We start from the raw sequence: 26752 nt of genomic DNA on the forward strand, positions 1-26752 counted from the left end.
AAAGGAAGCCAGAGCTATTTTACTGTAGTAGTTTCCTACTGCTGGTTTAATAAATTATCACCAATTCAGTGGCTGAAAACAGCACAGATTTATTATCTTGCAGTTCCGGAGGCCTGAAGTCTGAAATAGGTTCTAGCTGGCTAACCTCATGGTGTTGGCAGGGTTGTGTTCCTTCTGGCAGCTCAAGACAAGAGCCACCAGCTCCTTGGCTCATGGCCACTTCCTCAGTCTTCAAAGCCAGTAATGTTACATCATTGTGTGCCTTTCCCCATAGTCACGGCACCTTCTGTCTCTCCTGTTTTCCCTCTTCCACTTTGAAAGGCTCTTGGGATTGCACTGGGATTACCCACTGGTTATTGGGTTATTGGATAATCCAAATAATCCCCCTGTTTTAAGGTCAGCTGATTAGCGATCTTAATTCCACTGGCGACCTTAATTTCTCGTTGCCATGGTAAGGTAACACACTCACAGGATGCAGGCATTATAACTGTGGACATCTTTAAGAGACTGTTAGTCTATCCACCCACAATTTCTTTCTTCCTTCTTGTTTCTTCTTCTTTGCAAAAAAGAATAGCCACATGAATTTCACATTGCCACTTCTTATTTAAAATCTGATTAAAAAATAATTGAGAACATTGAGAAATTGTGGCTAAGTGAGGACATTTTGATGAGACACTGGGTTTATGGGTCCAAATGTTTTACGTTTGCTCATCAGAACATGAGCAATTAGGTGCTTAGTGTTCTCTTGGGCTGTCCTCCAATACCATTCATTTCAGCAAGGCTTTTGACGGCAAGTCAAGATGGGGGTTCCTGGCAAACATCTCAAGTTCAGATGATTCATTTTGTTTTAAAAGAGGTGTGTAAGGCTTTTAAAGTCTGTTTCTCTCCCCCCCCCCCCCTGAAATCTAATAGATTTATTGAGGGATAATTGATATTGTATGAACTGCACATATTTAAGTGTACAATTTGATGGTTTTAGCGTTAAGTCTGTGGAACCATCGCTTCAAATAACTTCAGAATTTTCCTTGTTCCCTTTGTAATTCAGTCCTTGCTCCTCCACACCCCCAGGCAACCTCTCATCTGCTATCTGCAAAGCTTCTACTCTGAAAGGTACTTCACATCTAAACTACCTCTCCTCCCCAGCTTTACTGAGATGTAATTCACAAATGAAATTGCATACATTTGAAGTATACAATGTGATGATTTGAAATGACTATCACAATTAGGTTGATTAACACATTCATCACTTCACATAGTTACCTTTTAAAAAATATATTTTTATTGATTTCAGAGATGAAGGGAGAGGGAGAAAGAGAGAGAAAAACATCAATGATGAGAGAGAATCATTGATTGGCTGTCTCCTGCACACCTCCCACAGGGAATCAAGCTCACAACCCAGATTATGTGCCCTGACTGAGAATTGAACCAGGGAACTCTCAATTCCTGGGCTTAAACTCAATTGCCGAGCCACACTGGCCAGATTAGTTACCTTTTTTAGTGGTGAAAATGCTTAAGGCCTACTCTCAGCAAATTTCAAGAATATAATACAGTATTGTTAACTATAGTTACCATGCTATACATTATATCCCCAGAACTCATAACTGGAAGTTTGAACCCTTTTACCTGCATCTCCATTTCCCCTATCCCTCAGCCCCTGGCAACCACTACTATAGTCTCTGTTTTTATGAGTTTGACTTTTGTTTTTAGATTTTACATATGAGTGAGATCATGCAGTCTTCTTTGTTTAACTAAGTTCACTTAACATAATGTCTTACAATTTCATCCACGTTGTCACAAAGATAGGATATTCTTCTTCTTCTCCTTTTCTTTTATTATTATTATTATTATTATTTTTGGAGCTAAATAATATTGCATTGTATACAGATACCACATTTTCATTAGCCACATTGATAGGCATTTAGTTTCTTCTGTATCTTGGCTTTGTAAATAATGATGCAATAAATATGGACGTGCAAATGTACCTTCAAAATCCTGATTTTCCTTTCCTGTTAAGGGCTGCTCTGATAAGTAATTTGTTTCATCTGTGCTACAATGCAAACAAGTCTTGGAAGCATAATAAGTAAAAGAGGTCAGTGTTATGATCACACAGTGCATGATTCCATTTATATGGGATGTCCAGAATAGGAACATATATAGAGACAGAAGTAGATTGGTGGTTGCCTAGGGCTGAGGATGTTGGGCAGAAAATAGAGACTGCTAATGGGTATAGGGCTTGTTTCAGAGATGGAAATGCTGTAAAAGAGATTTTGGCGATGGGTTGTGCAAGTCTCTGAATATCCTAAAAACTATTGAATTGTAAAAATACAAACCAAAATCCAAATTTAAAATCTCCCCAAACTGATGAGTAGACTATATATGAACCAGTCCTGAGATTGGGTTATCATTTATAAGTGTAATGCTGAATCTACTTCTGTGTGCCTGAAGTCCAAGATGTAGTGAATCTTCCTTAAGCAATAATTTTCATGCAGTCATAGTTGTGTTGTTCCAGTTATGCATTTGTTTAATGCATACACATAGAAGAATCTACCTATTTTAAAGTTTATCAGCCTATCTGCTTCTTGGTACCTGCATTTGTCTTGCTGCCCGGACAAACCTGTCAGATAAGCAGGCTCCAACAGAGCTCTCATGTTTTCCTGAATCTCTGGGGCATAAGATCCTAAGGTCATTACTTTTCAATAGGAGTATTCTAAGCAGGATCATGAGAGAGGTCCCAGCACTTCAGATTTGAATTGTCTTCCTGGTCTAGGACCTCCACAGATTTTATCTTAAAACACGAACAAAACTACTGCCCCTACTATTAATAGTTTCAAACCTATATTTACCAGGAATTCAAATTCAAAGAACAGATCAAGGCGACTAGATACAAAGCAAACTCAGAGATATGTTTCTTTCTTTACCTTAGTCTTCAAGTTTTTTACATATTCCTTTCTGATAACCAGTATCCTTATGTAGTAGCATATGATTTCATAAGAGTAGAAGGTCTAAAAATGACAGTTCTGTTACTAACTTGGAAATTAAAACTTTCTCACACATGGATTTTAAAGAAGTAAGGCTTGGTTCATGGGGATTGTATTATAGTTTTGTTGATGAATGTTATACATTATTTGTTTAACTTTTATTAAATCAATGATTGTATTAGCAAATCATTAAAACTTTTCCCAGCAGCTATAGATTTTCTACTTCTTTAAAAATATTTTTATTGATTTCAGAGAGGAAGAGAGATAGAAATATTAATGATGAGAGAATCATTGATCAGCTGCCTCCTGTATGCCTTACAGTGGAGATTGAGTCCATGATTCTGGGCATGTACCTGATCAGGAATTGAACTGTGACTTCCTGGTTAATAGGTCAATGCTCAACCACTGAGCCACACTGGCCAGACTAGATTTTTCTTCTTTTATTTAATACCCATTTTCTTGAAAAGTTTGATGTAGCCCTAACTTTTGGCTCAATACTCAAAAGTCAACTGCACATCATATGCTTTAAGAATGTCAATAATAAGTAGGATAAATTTGGGACTCCATGAATATGGGTGCAAAATATTTAGCACTTCCTCTTGTTAGGTGTGATCACTGTGTGGCCTTCTTTGCAGTAACAAATGTTTCTAATGTAACCAGCTGAAGATATGAGATGTGGATGCTGCAAATCTAAGTGGAAAAAAGACTTTGGTTGGAGCACTTGAACCATTTTCTTTTTGTGGGACAGGTTATATCTGGTCAAATTAATACAAGGTAGCCCTAATCCAGTGGTCAGCAAACTGCAGCTTACAAGCCACATGCGGCTCTTTGGCCCCTTGAGTTTTTAACAAAGCCAGCTTAGGAGTACCCTAATTAAGTTAATAACAACGAACCTACCTATATTGTTTAAGTTTTTAAAATTTGGCTCTCAAAAAAAATTTCAATCGTTGTACTGTTGATATTTGGCTCTGTTGATTAATAAGTTTAACAACCACTGCCCTAACCAGTTTGGCTCAGTGAATAAAGCATTGGCCTATGGACTAAAGGGTCTCAGGTTTGATACCGGGAAAGGGCATGTACCTTGGTTTAGGCCACATCCCCAGTAGGGGGCATGCAGGAGGCAGCTGATTGATGTTTCTCTCTCCTCGATGTTTCTGACTTTCTATCCCTCTCCCTTCCTCTCTGTAAAAAAAATAAATAAAATATATTAAAAAAATTAATACAAGGTATGTGGGATGATGTATAGTTTAAGAGAGGAGATTCAGTAGACAGTTTCTTTTACTTTACACAGGAGGAAGGTAGTTCTCTTTTCTATGATCATTTTTGGTAGATTTTGTATACTTCTCCCCTGTACCTTTAAGCTGGACAGACAAACATAGGAAACCTATTAGCCAGAGCTCAATCAGAATGAGCTGCAGCTCTTCAGCTCTGTTATCACAGTGTTCTTGAACCTCTGCTCTGTCTTGCCCTTGACTTTGTACTTCCTCTATTCTGTTTGCTACCTCACTCCTATTGACTTGGCCTTGTGACTCAGGTCCCTAGTTTTTCTCTTCACCTTGATAGTAAGTTTTCTTAGCGCCAGGCTGTTTCTGTAACCTTGTTCACCAGGCCAGTTCCCAAGCTGGGCTTATCCTGGCTTCTTTGCAAGAGAATATCAGATTATTTCAATGTGTTGTGAAGGCTGAGGCCAGCATTGGGAAACTATTAGGACTGTGTAACCAGTGATTATGAAAATCAAGGAGCTGGCCTCTTCCTTTGTGAAGCGGCAGAGCCTCTGACAGAGGCTGAGAACACACAGTGCTTAGTGTTCGGGTTGTGAGGTCAGTCATATTTGAGCTGGAAGCGTAGGCTCTCTCCTCTGCATCTGTGTGACCTGGGCATGAGCTCTGGCATGGGTCTGATAGCAATACTCATCAAAGGTTTATTGTGAGAATTAACTAAGATAATGCATAGGAAGCACCATCTTGGCATGTAAGGAGGGAACTTGTTTCTAAAGTAGCAGTAATGGTGTCATCCAAAGCCATTCCACTTGGGAGCAAAAACTGCTTTACAGCAGAGCCCATTTGAGAGGCAGCATACATTAGTGGTTGAAAGCATGCACCCTGGAGCTTCATGGCCTGGATTCAAATCTGAAGGTTCACTACTTATTTTCACCTCTTAATGAGGTCGCTAAGCATTTCTACATTTTAATGTCATTTTCTGTAAAATGGGAAGAAGAAAAAAGAGGAGGAGGAGGAGGAAGAGGAGGAGGAGGAGGAAGAGGAGGAGGAGGAGGAGGAGGAAGAGGAGGAGAAAGAGGAGGCAAGTGTTATAAGTAAAATTCAGTAGACTGAGAGGAGTGAGGGGAGGGTTGCTCTGTTCTTTTGTATATTTAGGATGGTCTTTGACAAGTGGTAGAGTTGGTTTTCATTTCCACTTATGACACTTACTTTTAAAATAACATTTAAGTGAAATGCTGAATTCCTGTAAGAAAATTATCAGTAAATAATTGTTCAGGAAGATGCTATGCAAATAACTGACATTTGTCTGGCTCTTGTTACTTTTAGGCCGTGTTAATGTTCAGCTTTGGCTGAACATTAGAATCACCTGGGGAGTTTTCAAAATTCCAGATGGCCAAACCATACTCCAGGCCAACTGCATCATATCAATGTGCCAAGCAACTGCCCACTTCCACCTCACAGAGATTTGTTTTCTGGAGAAATTGAACTACAAAGTGCTCACACTCAGCTATCAGGCAGGACAGAAGGTGTGCGCTGGAGGACTGAGTGAAGTCTGCTCATTGGACAGTGAGACCTTCAGCACTTTTCACCTGTCCAGACACCATCAATCTGGCATATAGTTCTCAAACAGGAGACTGGAAGATCCTTTCTTGAAGAAATCAACTGGGTTTAAGAAGAGTAATTTGCAAATAATGATATTCTGAGGATGCCCAATGAAAAAGTTGCCTTTCTACCCAATCATAACCAGCAAAGCTTGCCCTTTGGCACACCCTTCCCTGCCCATGAGTTTCTAGTCAGCTTTCCAACTTCTAGTCAGCTTTCCAAGCAAGGTCTATAGAAAGAAAGTCCAACTATATGCACACTAAGTTAATTGCATTCTAAGAAGTGAGTTACAGCATTGGAATTGAAGGATGGTCCAATCATGAATTAAGTAGGTCATACAGTAGTAGTAGGTGGCAGGTGGTACCATTCACCTGGCCCATCACTGGTGTCTGCTGGCTAAGAATCCTCACTGGGCTGACAGTGAGCCTGGCTCTGAGCTAGCTCTGATGAGAAATGAGCTGCTTTTATAGGATTCATGCCCATACTAAGCAAGCATTCTTGCTCTCTGTAGAAATTGGTGTAGAAATGATCTCATGACCTAAATCATGCTCATCACCCCTGTCCTAGCTCTTTGGCTGTAACTGTTGGGAAATGGGCTTTCTGTGCTGGACTTGCAGAGCTGGTAGGACCCAAGGCTGAAAATGCCAGGGAGGTCTCTTGCTATCTCATGGAGCACAGGGGGTGCACTACCTAAAGTTCAAGTTAGCACAAGAAGAGAGCTAAGAGTTCCAAAAGCAAGGAAATGATGCCTTCATTTAAGCAGTTGGGCCCAGCCATTCTTCCCAGAATCTTCCCATGCTTTTCTATTAAAGGAACCAAAATGTGCTCTTGAGCCAGTTTTAGTTGAGATTCATCCCTTGCAAGTGTGAGGATCCTGAATGACATATGGCCCATGTGCTTTGTCTTATGATTGTGTCCATGACTCTCATGTGTGATTGATTTTCAGAGGCCCCAGGCCCAGAATGGCCTTCAGTAACGTACAGGGCATGTTTGAGTGAGGCGTACTCTTGCTTTTGGGTGTGTCAGAAGGTCCCTCTCTATTCCCAGGGCCCTCGGAGAACATCTTCTGATTTGCTGCTCTAGTCCTCTCTACTTCTGTCTCTGAAAAATCAGACCTTCTCTAGTTGCCGACAATAAAACAATTGCTGTGGGAAAACATCTTTTCATGTGTTCAGTCCAGAACCAAGGATCATCTGCTTCTTTTTCCATAAAAGCTCCACTTTGGGGGATTAAAAGGGTGTGCCTGTCTTGAAGTTTGCCTCTGGGCATTTTAAACAGCAGCACTGAGAAGCACAGAGAGGATGAGATTTGCAGGGAGACATTTCTTGAACTGGATAGAGCAGAAGGAAGTCTCAGTATGACTGCCTGAGGTTCAGAATTTAAATGACATGTATGAGCAGGGACAGTGCAGAGCAAAGTTGTCAAGGAAATTAAGAATCTTCAGAGTGCTACTCACTCTGAATGCTGTGGCCCACCTTTCCCTTCCGGCTGTTCCTCTCCAGGTAATGTCTCACTCATTAAGTCACAGAGGTCAATTTGTCCTCTGATTGTGTCCAACTGGCTCTCTTACACTATTTACTTTAGATTGTATTCCTCATCCTTTGGCCAAACTGCCACCTCCTGAGTCCACAGTGTCTACACCTCTGTGGAATCAAATCTTCCACTTGATATACCCACACCCCGTCTCCTCCTCTCCCAACCTCAGCCCCCACCATATAGTCCGTGGGACTCTGCATGTCCTGGGCTCTAGCCAGACCAAATCCTCCTCTTAATCACCCCAGTCTCTGCATAGGGCCTTACAGTTTTCTACCTGGGTGCCTTTTGTCATATAATTCCTTTTGCTTAGGATGCCCTTCTCTCCTTCTATACTTCAAGGACACCTTGACTCTTCTGTCACTCAGCAAAGATTTTCTTGATAACCCTTGAACTAATCTGTTGACATAAGATGTAAGAACATCCAAACCTATAGAGAATTTATGTAAGAGTTTATTTGAACCAAACTGAAGATAATTGCCAGGAAGCACTATCTCAAATATATCTGAGAATAATAGTTTTACAGCTTCTTTTATGTCCTTGTAAGGTTCATGTTGGGGGAGGGGAGACAGGGGACAAGTAGACGAGTAAACAGATGACCTAACTGATAGCAGAGAACTGATAAGTGAAAACACAACAAGATGAGACTTGGAGGCTTTGAGATATATTTTGATCACTCTTCAATGATACAAGTTATAGATGTTATAGATGTCTTGCCTATTTTCAAGGGTAAAAAACATTTTGCAAAGATGAATAGATAAATGAATAATGAGTTATGATCTTTTCCCAAGGGCTGTGTTTATTTTAATTGGTTCTATAATCTTAAGAAAACCTTAGGATTCAGTGGATTTTAGGTGTCTGGCAGAGGGTAGGTGAGGGAAGGATATTTTGAGATAGTACTTTTTCTGTGCTTCCTCTCCTCCTTCATTCCATGTGCTGTGATCTCAGGTCAAGTCTGAGTCCTGATGAAGTGGCCCTCAAGTTCAGACATTTAATTCTGACCTGGTCTCACATCCCAGCTCACTGTGAGATGTTTTGCTCTCACACTGATGTTTCTCTCTTCTCCCTCTCCCTTCCTCTCTCTGTAAAAATCAATAAACATATTAAGAACTTTCTCCCTTAAAAATTACCCTCCATGGATTTTATTATAGGATAGGCATTTTGTTATTGGATGAAGGTATTAAAAGCATGATCTGTCTCTTAGTGGAATGGAGGCATCGCAGGGAATGATACCTGAACAGAGCACCCAGGGGCGAAGGAGGCCTAGGCCAGGGTGAGCATGCAGGGATGGGAGGTGAGATCGAGGAGTCACAGAGGCAAACATAGTCCATGTGATTTGTTCAAACCTGTTTCCCCAGTCCATTTTGAGGACAGCAAGTATAAGGTTCATCTGGTATTTATAGGATGACCGTGCAGAGTGTCAACATGTTGACACATTTCTATCATGGTTGGTAAATAGGAAAATAGCTGCTTCCTGGTTCCTCGCTACAAATCCCAGTCCTTGCCAAGTCTGGGTCCATTCTGACTGGTGGGTAACTGCCTTAGCAGATATGACATTTTTAATAACACCCAAAGGATACTTAAGAATGCTGCAGGAATTAGCTATTATTTTATATTATGTATTTAGACATTTAAAATCACTGAGTTAAACCATTTGCTACCAATTCACACTTTCTGAGTGTCTGCTATGTGTAAACATCCTGTTGAGGTCTACATGCTGGGCCAGACAGCACACAGGAGAGGCCCATGTGCCCTCTCAAGGACTCACTTCATCCCACAAAATCCCAGGTGCTTCCATGTGTCATTCTCATGTTTCCTCACAGTGAAGAGAAACAGGAAGAGGGAACACAAAAAACGATACTGTGAAAGCCCAGACAAGGTCTCCCCCTCACTCTCTGGGGATCTGATAGAGTTCTAACCAGGAAGCTGGGAAGCAGGTGCCATGTTTTCCCCTCTGGAGGTCTGGAGGTCCAGGGCCACGGCAGTGGAAGCATAAAACTATCAAGGGAGTTAACCCACAAGAGATGCCAGTGGGACTGATTTCTCAGGGTCTGGTGATGACTGAGGCTTTCTTTCTCTCTCTCTCTCTCTCTCTCTCTCTCTCTCTCTCTCTCTCTCTCTCTCTCTCTCTCTCTCTCTCTCTCTCTCTCTCTCTTTCTCTCTCTCTCTCTCTCTCTCTCTGTGTGTGTGTGTGTGTGTGTGTGTGTGTGTGTGTGTATGTGTGTGTGTCGGGGAGAAGGGAGGTGGATGGCTGTGTGGCAGAGTGTACAAGATGGGGGTGCAGTAGAAATGGGCCAGCATGACTCAGTTATTGCTCCCTCTGATCTGAACCCTGTTTTCCCTAACGTGCCCACCTCTCCTTGGATGAGCTCTACAAAATGTACTCAGTTCAGAATGTCATAAAATGAAAGTAAAAGGTGGAAAGAATGAAAAAAGAGGCAAAGGGGGAAAACACACCATTGATCTTCTTTCAATGCTTTTCCTTGCTATTAGCCCTTTGAAAGCTTGTTTATTCCACCTCTGTGCCTCTTAGAGAGCTGGTGCTCCTTGTTGAATGGAGGCCCTTACTCTAGGTACTGGCAGGCATCAGCTTTCAACTTGCCTCATTATGGAGATGAGAAAATTGGCCTTTCCTCTGCTCTTGCTATGAACACATTTTAATGTTGTTAATTTTAATATGTGGAAGTTGAAACAAGTAGAACTCTCTGGATTCCTGCTCTCTATCTGCTGGTGGGGGTGGGCCAGTAGGGATATAGGGACCCACTCTGACTTCAGGTCAGCTACATGGTGAAGGTTAAGGAGGTCCAGACTTTTTAGCAGCTTTTGCCCCTCCTCTAAGCTCTCCATGCCCATCCCTGGACCACCCTTATCCATTCAAATGGACCTAGATATAAAACTAATTCCAGGCTCAAGTTCAAACTGATAAAGAACCACTTTTGGGATGTAGGCATTTTGAAGGTTAATTTGTCAAAGAATCTGAGGGTTGGAAAAAAATGCTGGAGATTATCTAACCAGAGGTCATCACAGTGGGCCAAATCCAGCTTGACCCCCATTTTTGGGAAATCAACTTTTGTTGAAATATAACATCCACTTATTTATAAATGTTTTTGTGCTATAAGGTAGCAACAATGGCGAATTAAACAGTTGTGACAGAGATCATGTGGTCATAAGGCCAAAAATATTTACTACTTAGTTACTCCTTTTCATACAGAGTTTGACAAATTTAAACCAACCAAATTCTGTTCACCTCCCCTACATGTGAGCAGTTTTTATTTATTTTTAAGTCTTTACTGTTGAAAGTATTACATATGTTCCTTCCCCCCCATTTACCCCCTCCAGCCTGTCCCCACCCCCTGCCCCTGGCCTTCACCACCCTATTGTCCGTGTCTATCGGTTATGCATATATGCATACAAAGCATGTGACCAATTCTTGAACCACTGCTATGATGGAGAGCCACTTCCTATTGCTCACTTCCTAACTCACTAGCTGTTTTATGATTAACCAAAGGACTTACGTGCACACATATGAGCCTAACCAGTGGTCAAGGACAATAGGGGGTTGGGGGCATGAGGCGGGGAGGGGGGGGTTGGAATAGGGGATTGAGGACAAATATGTGAAACCTTAATCAATAAAGAAATTAATTTTTTAAAAAAGATTCCTTTTTTTTAAGTATATTTTTTTACTGATTTTCAGAAAGGAAGGGAGAGGGAGAGAAAGATAGGAACATAAATGATGAGAATCATTAATCTACTGCCTCCTGCATGCCTCACACTAGGGACCAAATCAGCAACCTGGGCTTGAACCATGACCTCCTGGCTCATAGGTCAGTGCTCAACCACTGAGCTACACTGGCCGGGCAGAAGGTTCCTTTTTATGTTAAGCTGCATTAGCTTTCTTGGTTTTCTTTTTGCTGTCGCTTTCTTAGAAGACTAAAAAGACAGATAATTCCAAAGAACTCATCCTTTCTAATGATAGCATTACAAAGACTTTTACAGAAAAGAGATTTGATGAGAAGGAAAGCAACTTTAGAAATTTCCAAACCATATGACATAGCTATCGTGTTTCCCCGAAAATAAGACATCCTCCGAAAATAAGACCTAGCACATGGAAAGATAAGACATCCCCTGAAAATAAGACCTAGCACAACTTTGGGAGAAAAAAATTAATATAAGACACTGTCTTATTTTCGGGGAAACAGGGTATTTGCCTTTCTTATACCCACTTGGAAAGTCCAGTTTCAAAAATTTGGGGAAGCAACCACAAACTAATATTCCCTTTTCAGCCCTTTGAAGGGGGTCTCATCATGGCTGTGATCCACATATATGGAAAGTGTGAAATAACAAAAGAGAAATAATTATGCAAGGGAAGAAAAGTGTCTGAGATTTTGTTAATTTCACATATTGTTCCCTTTACTATTGCTGTGTTGCAAATCCCCCCCAAACTTAGTAGCTTAAAATAATCATTTAATTTTGCTTGTGATTTAGTGGGTTGGGAACTTGGGAAGGGCTCAGCTGGACAGTTCTGGTTTGATGCTTCTCATAGGGACAGTCAGATGTCAGCCAGGCTGGACATGCTAGCTGGCACAGTTACATGGCCGACTACTGATATTGCCTGACAGTCGGGCTCTCAGCTGGCACCTCCACTGGCCTCTCCAGTTTGGCAGCCTCAGCTTAATTGGACTACTCACATGGCAGCTCGGAGTCCTGAGCACTAGTGTTCCAGAACACGGTGAAGGTGTTCTGTATTGATTGCAGAAGTCACAAGCCCACCAGAATTGGGGTTGAGGCGGGCATGTAGTCCACATTTCTTTTTTTCTTCTTTTAAGATTTTAAATTGATTTTTAGAGAAAGAGGATGGAAGAGGGAGAGGGTGAGATACCAGTAAAGGAGATCAACCTGCAATCCAGGCATGTGCCCTGGTCGAGAATTAAACCAGCAAACCAACAGAGCCATACCAGCGAGGACTGTAGTCCACCTTTCAAGGGCAGGAGTGACAAAGTCATGTGTAGGAGATCCGGTGGGATGGAAGGTATTATTGTGGCCATCTTTGGAAAATGCAACCCACCACAGGTATTTTCCTGGAATGCCATTCCATGCTTCTTCAGGAGCCATGCCACATCCAGAATATGATCCATGAAGGAGAAGCTTTAGTCTTTTTTTTTTTCCTTTAAAAAATATTTATTTATTAAATTGACTGGGGTGACATTGGTCAACATGAACATATAGATTTCAGGTGTGAGTTTCTGTGTTACAAGATCTGTATATTGTACTGTGTGCCCACCACCCAAAATCAAATCTTCTCCTGTCACCTTATATTAGGACCCCCTTCTCCCCGATCCCTTTCCCTCTAGCAACCACACACTGCTGTTTTCGTTCATGACTTTCAGTTTTATATCCCACATAAGAGTGAAATCCTATGGTTCTTAGCTTTTTCTGACTGACTTATTTCACTGTTGTTGCAAAATGGCACTATTTCATCCTTTCTTATGGCTGAGTAGTATTTCTGTGAGAAATACAAGCCACTAGTAATTTGCAAGGGAAGAAAAGTGTCTGAGATTTTGTTAACTGGGGCTTGTATTTCTTTTAACAAATACAGAGTTTTGTTAACAAAACTTTGTAGTCTACTAGAACAAGGGTAAATAGGCAGGTAAGTACCCCAGGGGCGTAATGTGGCTGAGAGAAAATGGAGAAGATGGGGTTCCATGGGCAGGCAGAACAAGTCATTCAGAAAAAGCTAAAATGGGATTCCTAGAACTGCATCTTCTCCATTTTCTCTTAGCCACATTTTGCCCCTGTGGTATTTACCTGCCTATTTACCCTTGCTCTAGTAGACCACAAAGTTTTGTTAACAAAACTCTGTATTTGTTAAAAGAAATACAAACCACTAATAATTTGCTATAGCAGGACAAAGGCATTCTCCCACACTCTTTAAGTAGCTACCTAGTCCCTTGTTACGACTCCACCCCCTTTTAGTTCTCTACATAGCAGTTATTTGATATATTCCTTATATATTTGTTTGTCTAGTTATTATTTCTCTTTCTCATTTATTCTTGAAACACTGTGAAAACTTTCATATGTAAATTACTTTTGGATCCCCAGTACCTAAAATGTAGCCTGGCACATATTGGCGTCAGTCAATCTTTGGTGAATGACAATGATGGGCAGAAATAAGTATTCTAGCAGTAGTTTTTAAGAGTGTCATACAATGCCCTAGCCTGCTTAACTCAGTGGATAGATCATCAGCCTGCGGACTGAAGGGTCCTGGGTTCAATTCTGGTCAAGGGCACATGCCTGGGTTGTGGGCTTGATCCCCAGTAGAGGGCATGCAGGAGGCAGCCAATCAATGATTCTCTCTCATCATTGATGTTTCTATCTCCCTCTCCCTCTTTCTTCTTCTCTGAAATCAATAAAAATATACTACACACACATACACACACACACACACACACACACACACACACACACACACACACGAGTCTCATACATGGTCCAGCAGTAGTTTTAAGAAGTGTCCTAAAAGCACAGAGGAGAGGGCATTTTCTGGTTTGATAATCTTGACACTTTATCAGGTGATTGCTTCCTGGAACTGTCTTATGGAAGGAATTGATGAATGACTCTTATGTGCTCTGTGACATGGTCTAAGATAAACAGTCTCCTGACAGAATCTAAATACACGCCAGTCCTCCTGCTAACAATCATCCATTACTAGTTCTACCAGAATTCTTTCTCTCTTTTTGAAATGGTCTAAAATCCATCTCAGCTCTTCTGCTGTGAGGCACAGAACATCCTTCATAACCTTGCTGTGTATTCACGGCCCCAACTTCCCTCACCCACTGCCCCTTCCCCACAGCTCAAAGACAGGTTTCAGATTGCTGCCTCTCAGTAGTTGTAGGGCAGGGATTTTTTTGTTTTGTTTGTTTGTTTATGCTTTTCAGCCTACAAATATATCTCCATCAGGGGAATGCCACCTGAATTCCTCAATCTGGGCTGCTTCTGGAATGCTTACATTCTGCCCACAGAACTCCATCTTCTCCATTTTCTCTTAGCCACATTTTGCCCTGGGGTATTTACCCTTTCTCTGGTAGATCACAAAGTGTAGACACCCTCTTGTCTTTGGCTAGATTCTGCCAGGAACCCTGGAAAAAGGCCTCTGCTGCTTAAGGTGGGATCTGTAGATGGCAGCATTGGCCTCACCTAAGAGCTTATTAGAACTGGAGACTCTGAGACCTCCGGCAACAGAATCTGCAGTTGAACTCAATCCCCAGCCAATGATCATAGAAGTGTGAGAAGCACTGGTGTAAAATACACATTGATGTTGTCTTTGACAGGTGCAAAAGTGCTATTGAGACGCCTGTACCTGTGAGTCACAGCCCAGGATCATCTGGTTTACCAAGTATAGCAGGCAGTTGGGTTTTGGCAGCTGTAGGACCATCCTCCAACAAAGAGAAGCAGATGCTGGCAGCTGGGAGGAAAGGCATGCAACTATAATAAATGGAGAGATCAGAGCGAGTGTGGGCAGAGCATAGATTCCTCCTGCCGTACTTCTCACAGGAGCAGACTGGATCTAATTTGATCTCTCCTGATTTTACCCATGATTGCTCTTGTTAACCTCCTCTGAGAGGAAGTGAAACACTTAAAACACCCTCTTCACTAGCAGCCAGCTTACCAGCCTTAAAACAATTGTGACCAGGTTGAAGGAACAGGGAGAGACAACGCTAGCAAAGCTAATTTCTTTCTCAAACAGTAAGTAGTCTGTTGCTAAAAATGCTTACTAAGTTGGTGATGTATGAATGTGCATAGGTACTTAATTGTGTTTCAGAAAATGGTGAATGTAAGTTTTGAGGAAGTAAATGTTCTCTGCTTTTCCTCTTTTGTGGGAATCTCCCCAAATTGCAAAAATAAGTTTCAGTAATAATGCATTTGATTTTTTAAAAAAAATTGATTTATTGAAGTATAATTTACATACTGAAAAAATTACCATTTGAAGCATGTAGTTCTCTCAGTTTTAACAAATGTTTATAGTTGTACAGTCATCACCATAACCAGGACATAGAACAATTCTATCAAAACAAAAAGTTCCCTTTCACCTCTTTGTGCCTTTCTCTTCCCTACGCCTAACTCTTGGCAACCACTGGTCTGATTTCTGTCTCTCCAGTTTTGCCTTTCCAGAATATCATATAATTGAAATTACTCACTTGGCATCTTTCATGTCTGGTTTCTTTCACTTGGAATAATACTTTTGAGATTTACCCATATTATGCACGATAGTGGGTATTACTATAGCGAAACCATTCCTTTTTCTTGCTGAGTGGGAATCTTGGTATGAATATACCAAGATTTGTTTATCCATTCACCAAACATTGGGATGATTTCCACTTTTTGAGATATTATGCATATTGCTGCTGTGAATATTTGTGTACAAGTTTTTGTGTGGATATGCTTTCATTCTCTTGGGCATATATCTTAGAATGAAATTGCTAGGTCATATAGTAACTCCTTTTTTAAAATTTCTCTTTAATTAAAATCTACTTATGCCTATATTTTACTTTTGAGATATAAAAATAAACAAGTGCTTCAATGTAAAGTGGGAAAAGATTGTCAGTGGAAATTCAGAAGAAGAAAAATATAATAAGCAAATAAATACATAAAAATTAAATACTAAAGCACTCTTTAAGGTGTTTTTTAATGGGAATTAAACAGCAATAAGACATAGACAGAGACTTTATTTGTATTGAAACTTTATCTGTATTGAGGGTTCTGGGTTGAGACTTTTTTGGGCATTTCATGCTCTGTTGGTTGGAATATATTTGAAATAATTTTTTGGGAGGGCCTTTGGCAACATGAGTCAAAGACCTTTTAAGTAGTACACAATCTGACTCAGTAATTTTACATGAGACAGCTATCTTAGGGAAATAACTATGTCCTCTTATATTTAGGAAACTCAATGAGAATTGTTTATATAATATGGAAAAACCCAGAAACAATGTAAATGCCCCACAATAGGAGGTTGGATGAGTAATTTAATGTCCTTACAACAGACTACTCTGAAACAACTTGGTGAAAGTGTATTTATCTTGAAAAGGAAGGGTGGTTGTGATGTATTTTTAAATAGGAAATTATAAACAGTATGTACATTTTTAAATAAATAACTACATGAGTCATTTAGGATGCATTTAGTTACAAGTACTAAAGCACTCAATTTATACTGACTTCAAAAAGCAAATTTTTTGGTTCATAACTAGAAGCTCCAAAAGTAAGACAGATATTGGTGTTAATTTAATTTAGCAGCTCAGAATGTTCTTTAACTGAATTTCTTTTTATATCTCTTTTTGCCTTCTGCACCATCTGCTTTCACCTGAAAGTGATTTTTCTTGTCTTGGCAAGATGGCCACCAATAGTTCCCAGAGCCGTTTTGTTCAAACCCAGAGGAATATTTCTCCCCCAGCCTTTAGCAGTAATCCTAGGCTTCCCTAGGCTTCCCTCTGATTGGATCATCTTGATTATGTGTTTTTCTGGGCAACAAGGGAAATGCTTTGTATTGCCTGGGTTAGGTCTGGGTTAGGTGCTGGTCCTTAAAATAAACATTGTGCCAAGTGAAGTATGGTAGCAACCATACTTAGGTAAAAACTGCTGTTTGAATTTTAACCCTGCTATTCTGGCTGCTGCACTCACTTACTTGCTTAAACAATAGGGTGGTTACCTCAGCTTCCAGATTGAGCCTGGAAGCTAAGGCAATTTTCCTGTGCCTGAGGACCAGAACCACAGGAGATTGATTCCCACTGACCCAGTAGCTCCAGGAGTTGAAACCGCAGATAACCTTCAGAGATTAACTTTGCTCGGGTCTGCTTCTGTACTCTCTGCTATCACAAGTTAGGTCCACATTCCAACGTCCAGCAGGATGTGGCTGGGAATGACCCTGCGGGCTGTTCCCTGCCTTTAGAATTTAGAATTTAGAACATAGGAAAATTTTTGTGGTTTAGAGCTTTAAAAGGACTGCCTATACCTGAAATGGCACGGTTGTGAGTGTGGCCTTCACCTGCGTGTGGTGCTCTCGTGGCCATCCTGATCAGTTCAATAAATCCTTGCCTGCTTTTTAATCAATTAGCAGCCTCCGGTGGTCTTATTTTGACTCCAGAATCCGACCCCACACATCAAGGTCATATGATTATTGAAATTTTGTTTAGTAAATCAGGAACTAATCAGAGCTGGGGACAAGGCTAGTCCCTATAAAGTTGCACGAATGTTACACACTAGTGTGGGGTGGAATGGATGTTGAGAGCTCGTCCTAAGCTTCACCTCATCACAGAAAAAAGGCTGGAAAGATGTTCAACAAAGTGCCAACTGTAGTTATTTTCAGGTGATGGAATTATAGAGAATTTTACATGTTCTTTGTTATGTATGTCTGCATTTAAAATTTTGACAACAAACATGTAACTTCAAAAAGAAACAAAGGCTATAAATATGAGGAAAACCTGGTGTGTAACATTTATAATTAGTAGCTTTAGGGATTTAAAGCAGACATGTTGGTCAACAGGAACTATGAATTTTCAGAATGATACCAACTGTGCTTTGCAGAAGCTTCTAACTTCCTTTCTCTTGCTTCTGTTATGAAACTGTGGTCATTTCCATAGGAGTAGTCTGAGATCTTTTAAGGTCAGTTTGGCTTCAAACCACTGGTTGCAATGGCTTGAATGTTCCCCTTATGTTAGGATGGGGAAACCTCTTCCCTTTGTCTAGAGACATTTTTTCCTTGTCACCTTTAAATGCCATCAGGTGGGTCCCAACCCCAGAAGGGTGCAGAGAGCATGCCTCTCTTTGTAGAGGGATACTGTACAAAGTATCCCTCTACAAAGGGGAGGCACTGGCCCCCAGGTTCTTCCGCTTCCTTCTTGGAGAGAAGACGCTGTGTTCTTTCAGGAAGTGACTGTCTCTGAGGTTCTGCAGCTCTCTATGAGGTGAATCACCCTGTGACACTAGCTGCAGGGACCATTGAAGGGCCCCAGGTCTGAAGGCTCAGGGTCCTGGGAAAATGTGAAATGAGGCATGTCCCTTGATTCACTTCTACTACCTCCTGGACATTGGGAGTTCTTCCTGGGATGCAAAAGAAACTCCTGCTGCTCTTCCACAAACTTTCTCCTGGGAAACAGAACTTCCTCCCCGACCCCCCATTGGCAGGAAAGATCTCCATTGTCAAAGAAAGGTAAGGATTTTTCATGTCAGTCTAGACATCTCATTTCTCACTTTGAGTAACATTCAGTGTTACAGTTTCGGAAACTTGATTTCATCTGATGGTGCCCTTCTGGAATTATTCTATTGTGATGGTAAGTAATAAACTGGCATTATCATGAAACTGGTTTCATGATGAGAGATACACTTACCAAAAAAGATCAGAATGCTCCAGTGTGGTCAGGGCACGCTGTCTCCGTAGGAAAATATGTAGGAGAGAAAATAAGGCCAGGAGGTGGACACTGGATAGTCTTAAGGTAATACCATTCACACCCCAACAGAATGTAACCTTCACTCAAGTACGGACTTTTTTTTGGTCTTGTTCGATGTATACACAGCATACAGAACAGTTGGATTCACTCGACACGTATGTGATGAATGAATGAATGAATGAATGAATGGAAGGCTGGCTCACTGGATGAGTGAATTGTTATTATTTTCTATAGTCACTGTCCTCTGCAAAGTTTCCCCTAACTTTTCTAGGCATATTAGATTCTCTCCTTTGGGTTTCCATGATACTTTGAATTAAAGCACTTTAATTATAGTATTGAAACTATTTGCTTACATATCTATCTTCTTTAAATGACTGTGAGCTCCCCAAATGTAGGGATTCTGCCTTATTTTTCACTTAACTAACTGGAGACACTTCACAGTACTCTGACACATAGTAGATATTCATTGAAAATAATAATAATACTGTGGCAACCTCCTGAATATCTCTCAGCGAATGGGATCTACTTGTTCAGTGGATCAGGATATTCCACTCAACAGGACCTGTTTTCACTTCAGTGTTGGTGATGCATTATTAACTTACTACTCATTGCTTCCAAGTGAGCAAGCATCCTTTTATTTTCAACTGTCATTTTAATATCTCTCATTTCAATATTACCTTTGAAACAAGGTAAATCTTCAAGTTATATAAAATTGGTGATAAATAGGGACTAGTGATGTGAGCCTCTTTCTTTGTTAGAATTTGCTGTAGCCAAGAATTCTATAGTCTCTGCTTTTGTATGGCTTGACCTAATGGACATGAGTGGTTTGAGTGGCCAAGGAGGTGGTGAAAAGGAATTCTATTGGAAGGTTCTTTGTGTGTTGGAGCAAGTCTCACTAGATCAGAGTGATACTGCCATGCATTTGTTGGGCACGCACCACTGTGGTTTATATGTTTCCACCCTCACCTCCCAGGAAGCCTTGCACCCTGCACTTGTGTTGTTGTCAGATTCATCCAGATGTGTCCTACACTGAGAATCCCTGTGATGACTGCTCATTTGTTCTTTAATGGGGTAGTTTCTCCATACATCTATATCCCAATGGCACCTATAACCTCTTAGTCATTTGGGTAAATCCCAACATTGGCCAGTATCTTGACCTAGTTAACTGACCCTTTCAAACATGTGTTTGCTTAAATTAGAAAAGTCTTTGTCTGTTTTTCTTCTATAGATATTATCTGCAAGTTTCCATGAATATATTTGTTCTCATTTCTTCCCCATAGTACCAGCCTTTGTTACTTATTTATTTACTTACTAAAGGCCTGTTGCATGAATTCGTGCATAGGTGGGGTCCCTCAGCCTGGTCGGTGATTGAGGCCTAACAGGGGACTGGCAGGCTGGAGGGGAGGGGGTCACAGGAGGTTGGGCTTCCTCCATTGAGCCCATGGGGAGGGGCCATAGGAGGTTGGCTCTGGGAGCACACTGACCACCAGGAGGCAACTCCTGCATTGAGCATCCTCCTCCTGGTGGTCAGTGCACATCATCATGACTGGTCGACTGGTCATTCTGGTCGTAATGGTTGCTTAGGCATATGTATATATATATATATATATATATATATATATATATATATATATATATATATTTACTTACTTACTTATTTGCAGTGTAGTTTTCTAGAGGGCGTTTTTACCCTCCTCTCATTCTCAAGCATCCTTACTAAACTTTTTTGTGTCCTTGCTTCTTCCAGGAAGCTTCTGCTACCTCCATGTCTGTACTGCCTGGGACTTATCTCAACCTTGCTGCTCTGTTTTTCCATGCAAGAAAAGAAACAACACTTTCCTCAGATCCTTTTCTTGGAAAAAGAACTCACCTTTCTCTAAGCAAAGATTTGTGGTTTGTATACATTTTTTCCAATTTATAATGTATAAAATTGATCTGTGTTTTTGCCATCTCTCTCACAAATTATTCCTGTGTTCTTTCCTCTCCCACTTCCAAATCAATAAAGTAAATTTTTGAGAACATAGGCCATATGTCATTCATCTTTGTTAGGCCCAGCATTTAGCCCAGTGCCTAACATATGTGGGTGGGTGCACAATATGCTTATTAAATGAAAGAATGAGTGAGTGAATGTATAAGTGAAGCATTTTAAAACCCTGAATAAGGAGTTTTGGATCACTCAAAAGTGGTTTAATGATAATTTAACTAGGGTTTTCAAAGTTAATAATTTTTTTGGTCACCAATACTTAGAAAGTAGGTCTTTTGAAAAAATACAAAATAGAGTTACAAATAATGTTTGCAAAAAATAGCATTAGTGACAATAATTATATATATATATATATATATATATATATATATATATATATATTTAAAATATATTTTATTGATTTTTCACAGAGAGGAAGGGAGAGAGATAGAGAGCTAGAAACATCGATAAGAGAGAAACATCGACCAGCTGCCTCTTGCACACCCCCTACTGGGGATGTGCCCGCAACCCAGATACATGCCCTTGACCAGAATTGAACCTGGGACCCTTCAGTCCACAGACCAATGCTCTACCACTGAGCCAAACCAGTTTTGGCCAATAATATATTTTTTATTTGGGAATAAGTCCATTAAATAAAAAGATAAATATAATGGTCATATTTACTGATAATCACATAGATGAATATTGAAGCAGCTATTTTCTCTATAAATATGATTCAAAATTCTATATTCATTCTATAAAACAAATATTAATATAAATGATACTGAAATTAACCAAGAACTTTAATATTCTGGCATAGTGGACTTTGCTATGAAAAAATACAATTCTATTCAAATGGGAATAGAGAATGTGCTGTGACAGTGGACATTTATATCTCTGCCAAAGGACCTTTATACATAGGTTCTGGCAATAGAGAGAAAACATATGTATAATTAAGTAAAAGTTCAAGTTAATAATCAATTACATGCTAAGTATTATAAAAGTTCTCAGAGAGGCCAAAGGTTAAGGCACTCCATAAATTTCCACTTTGAATCGTAAGATTTACTTAAAATTATACAGTTTTCAGGTCTCAAAAGTTGACTTTGCAGGACAGGCATAATCTGAATGATACAAAGATACCTAATAAAGAAAGGAGTATTTTAAAAAATATATTGTTTTCAATGCTTTCAGAGAGGAAGGGAGAGGGAGAGAAAGACAGAACCATCAATGATGAGAATCATTGATCCGCTGCCTCCTGCACACTTCCTACTGGGGATTGAACCCGCAACTGTGGCATGTGCCCTGACAGGGAATCAAATATGTGGCCTCCTGGTTTGTAGGCTGATGCTCAACCATTGAGTCACCCCAGCTGGGCGACACGGGGGCATTTAACCAAGCAATGTATAGTGTATATAGATTTCAAAACTAAAGGAGTTCTTTTTCATTAGTGAAACAATCACAGTATATGAAATGGGTTACTAAGAATAGCTATCATTAAATTGCACCTTAATTTGGGAAATAGAATTAAACTGACAGAAGTTTACAATAATCTTCAATGCTGAGTCAGAGAGAAAAAAAAATACTTCTTGGAATCTGTGATTTCTGCTTTGCCAAGATGGTACTGACGATGAAGCATTTGGTTTATGGCTGAAGCCAGGTGCAGTCTGTGAGACAAAGCGGGTATGTCTTGTTGTTTAGGATGGAGCGACTATCTTAACTATGCAGTAAAAGAAAACCATTGGCTCCAGAGTAGAGGATTGCCTACTAGCAAAACACAAAACTCGCCCTAACCTATTTGGCTCAGTGGATAGAGCATTGGCCTGCAGACTCAAGGATCCCAGGTTCAATTCTGGTCAAGGGCTGCTGATTGATGTTTCTCTCTCATTGATGTTTCTAACTCTCTCTATCCCTCTCTCTTTCTCTCTGTAAAAAAATCAATAAAATATATATTTTAAAACCACACACACAAAAAACCCCCACAAAACTTACCATTTGGCTGCTATTTATTATTTTGTAAGCTTTAATAATGTTAAAGTCATATACAGATAAAATAACTTTGCACTAGCTTAATAATTGCAGTCATGCAACATTAAACTATCTAGAGAACAAAATGAACTGAACAAAATAGAAATAGAGGCATGGATACATGGATCAGACTGACAGCTGTCAGAGGGGGAGAGGGAAAACTGGATGAAAGAAGGTGAAGGGATTAGTCAAAGAACATATAGGCATAACCAATAAGCACAGACAACAGCCTGGTGATGGCTAGAGGGATGGGGTTAGGGGCTGGGTAGAGGTAGGCAAAGGGGGGGGGGGAATGGGACATATGTAATAGCGTCAACAATTAAAAGAAAACCTGGGAAAAAAATAGCTTTAGCACATTTCAAAAGTAAATGCTACAAGACAAGCTCTTGTTAGAGAAAAGCCAATTGATCAAAGATAAAAATACTTCTCAGATTCTGGGGAATAGGATTGATATGAATCATTTTCTCAGCAGCAGAATGATGGCTGTTTGTTCTTTGTGGTTCACAGATATCAGATTGACCTTTGGCATTCTGGAGAGATAGGGAGGAATAGAGAATTCATCTTTTTACTACCTGCTAGGTAACTGTCAGAGGATTCAGGAATGTATAAGCTCCATGACATCAAAGACTTGGTGTGTGTGGATTACTGTGTGTCACCAGCTCTTAGATTCATGCTGGGGGCACAGAGGTAATTGGAAATTACCAAATGTCTGTCTCTGCCACTCCTTGGATAATCCCATGCCAATTAAGCAAGCTCCATCCCAGTAGAACTGAATGTTTTATTCTAATCAATGTACCATAATTTCATATAAATTCATTGTTTAAGTTTCTATAGTTCTGAAAAAATCCTATGTTACATATGACACCATTATAGTTAGTGAGTATGGACCAGTCTCATCCTGAAATCCTGGGATCGCTCCCGTGCCTGATTTCTACCTGCAGTTAGGACAGTGAAGAACGTCATGAATTTGTGCCTGCTTTCTTTACACAGATCTCCCTCCTTGTTACTGCAATCAGTTGGGTTAGACACATGTATCATGATCTAACTCATAAAATGAAAAAAAGCTTTTTAATGAGCTACCTTCTTTTTAATACTGTGTTCTTAAATATTTATTCATATGCAGGTTTGTGAATTTGTAGCACACTGCTCAGGACCATGGGAAGCCTGCTGTTTTAAAATCTCAAGGTGTTCAGTGAAGGTGCGTGTGTACATTGCTTTTTAAAGTGTTTTAGAAAAGGGCAAGCTTTTATTAAAGCAAAATAGTGGGTCTTTAGATTTGGGAATCCTATGCATACTTAAAAGACTGTAGATCAAAATTTTGTTCACAAAAAATTGGAAGACAAAGCTGGAGGATTTCATATATATATATATATATATATATATATATATATATATATATATATATATATATATGGCATGTTAACACTTAAAGAGTCAACTGCCTGGGAAAGCATGTAATTTTTCTATCTTCAGAAGTCACGGGATATACCTACAAAGGCTGTGTAACCTCACCCAGCTCTCTGTATCTCCTCTGAGAGCCTCTTTTTTTATTTTTATTGATTATGGTATCACATAATTCTCCTCATCCCCCCAACCCCATCCTAAACCCCTCCCTACATACGCCCTCACCCCCCTGTTGTCCATGGCCACTGGCCAGGCCCATATGCATGCACACAATTCCTTTGGTTGATCTCTTCCCCTTTACCCCCATCCTCCCCTACTTTCCCTCTGAGGTTTGAGAGTCTGTTCGCTGCTTCTCTTTCTCAGGGTCTGTTTTTGTTTATCAGTCTATGTTGTTCATCATTTCCTCTAGATATGTGAAATCATGTGATCTAAGAAATACCCTTGTAATAACCTAAACTGAGACAATCCATAATGAGAGCCTCTTTAAGATGCTTAACAATCACGGCTAATACTTAGAAAGTGCTTGTTCTTGTGGTCAAATGTCTGTGCTCAGGAAGCACCGGTTCCTCCCTCTCTTCCTTCCCCCTCTGAGGAGAAAAACAGAGGAGATCCCCAGGCTTCACCTACTGAAGTGTTTTTTGTTTTTTTTTAAATAACAAAGTACAGTGCCAGTTAGACCAAAGGAAAAGCCACATTTAAAGAGAAGGGGGCATGTTTATTGTGGGAGAGAAGGTCTGGTCTTTCAGAGAGGGTTTAAGAGCCGTTTTGGACATGTCCACTTGTCCTCATTGGCCTCTGCCAGGAGCCACTGAGCACTTGAAATAATTTCTGAAGTTTGTTCTCAGCTCATGAGCTCTTCCCATTGGGGGCAAGTCAGACACTGGCCCTGATGGTGGTAGTCACTGCCTGACAGACTGTGAGCATCCAGGAAAAGAAGGTCCTTCTTCCTCTCAGAGATCAGAGATCTTTCCTTCTTCAGAAATTCCCAGGTGTAGGTATTGGGCAGATTCTAATGGGACCCATGTGAAGCCATTCTCAGATATAAGGAATAAGGGGGTAGCTGGCAACTGCTTTTCCCTGCTGTATCAGGATGCTAGGGCTGCCGTAATAAAAAGCCACAAATGCGTAGCTTAAACAAAAGAAAAGTGGAGTCTGGAAGTCCAAGATCAAGGTGCTGACAGAGTTGGTTTCTCTGAAGCCACTTTCTTTGGCTTGCTTTAGGTGATCTTTCTCTTGCTATCTCTTTATATGGTCTTTTCTCTATGCACACACATCTCTTGGGGGTCTCCCTCTCTCTATCCTTATGTCCTCTTCTCACAAGACACAAGGGCACTGGTCAGATTGGATTCCCACCCTCCACCTCCACCTCCCATGGCCTCAGTTTACCTTAATCACCTCTTTGAAGACTCTATCTCCAAATCCAGTCACATTTGGAAGTTTTGGGATTAGAGCTTCAAAATATGGATTTGGTGGGGACATAAATCCAGATCATAACACCTTTTTCTCTCTCTTTTAAAAGAATTTGATTCACACTCTTTAATGTGGTAGATACTTTTAGAAAAAAATACAACAATAACAAAATGCCACCTCAGAAATCAGAAGAGCTAGGTTTGAAGCCAGACTTCACTATCACTCAGCATCTCCATGGGAAATATGGAGAGCCCTTCACAACCTTTAAATATTGGCCTTCACTGACATGGGGGCACCTGGCACAGAGCTGTGGAGATTGGGCCCTGGAGTTGGACTGCTTGGTCCAAATTTTAGTATCACTGTCATGAACTAATTAACTCTGGCCCAGTTACTTCCTTTCTCTATCAGTGTTTTCTGGAAAAAGTGAATAATGATAGTGCCTACTTTATAGACTTGGTGTTCATGTTAAAGAAGTCAATCTCCATTAGAGCCACCTCAGTGAACAATCAATACATGCTATCCAATAATATATTTTGTCTGCCACCATTAGGTCCAGTGTCATAATCTCTTTTCATAAGCTCCCTTCCAGGTCCCCCATTCAGGTTAGCACACATCCAATACTCTCTTGACTTTTTCTGAAGTGGGGGTTTGTGAACCCTCAGATGCAAGAGAAGCAGTAAATACTTCGAGCTCAGTGGCCAGATCTCATGAGGCCAAGGGGACAGTTACTCCTCCAGGAAAGGGATCTGCCTTACTCAGCCTGAACTGCCTGACCAGAGGGGCCAGGATGGAGAGGAAGCATGGGACCACCACAAATTCATCAGCAAAGCCAATGCCACTAGCACCATCTTTGCATACAGATATGAGGATAAACCAAGACCAATCAAAGGAGAAAATCAAAGGTTATATATTTGGAGTTTGTTATACCAAGGGAGGCAGCCATCATCACTTAGGTTTTGATGGAGAATGCAAGTCAGACAAAGGAATGGGAAAGCTTTCTAGGGGGAAAAGGAAAGGATCCAGATTTTCCCTGATTGGCAGCTATGGTCCTGAGGAAGTTCGAGGCAGCCAGCTAGAAGTGGGTGTCCTATGTGATTGGTTAGGGCAGTGGTTGGCAAACACATGTGGCTCTTTGTCCCCTTGAGTGTACCTCAATCAGATTGAGGACATTTTTAGCAA

At 40.5% G+C, this 26752-nt stretch overlaps 1 protein-coding gene across 5 annotated transcripts in view; it reads left to right on the forward strand.

Moving 5' to 3' along the window:
• LOC118709479 (rhodopsin) overlaps window positions 1-26752 on the forward strand; it is a 36028-nt gene that overhangs the window by 1783 nt on the left and 7493 nt on the right. Inside the window, exons 1-3 of one of the 5 annotated variants that reach the window (XM_036421595.2) lie at window positions 14797-15076; window positions 18509-18533; window positions 20519-20664. In XM_036421595.2, the coding sequence (XP_036277488.1) occupies window positions 20537-20664 (128 nt within the window). In that variant the 5' untranslated portion in view covers window positions 14797-15076; window positions 18509-18533; window positions 20519-20536. Of the gene's footprint in view, window positions 1-14796; window positions 15077-18508; window positions 18534-20518; window positions 20665-23266; window positions 23339-23882; window positions 23958-26752 lie in introns of those variants that run through there. The other 4 variants (XM_045575335.1, XM_036421598.2, XM_045575336.1 and 1 more) reach the window with 4 other exon arrangements.

Source organism: Pipistrellus kuhlii, unplaced genomic scaffold (assembly GCF_014108245.1).
Source record: "Pipistrellus kuhlii isolate mPipKuh1 unplaced genomic scaffold, mPipKuh1.p scaffold_m20_p_7, whole genome shotgun sequence".
Classification (NCBI taxonomy): domain Eukaryota; kingdom Metazoa; phylum Chordata; class Mammalia; order Chiroptera; family Vespertilionidae; genus Pipistrellus; species Pipistrellus kuhlii.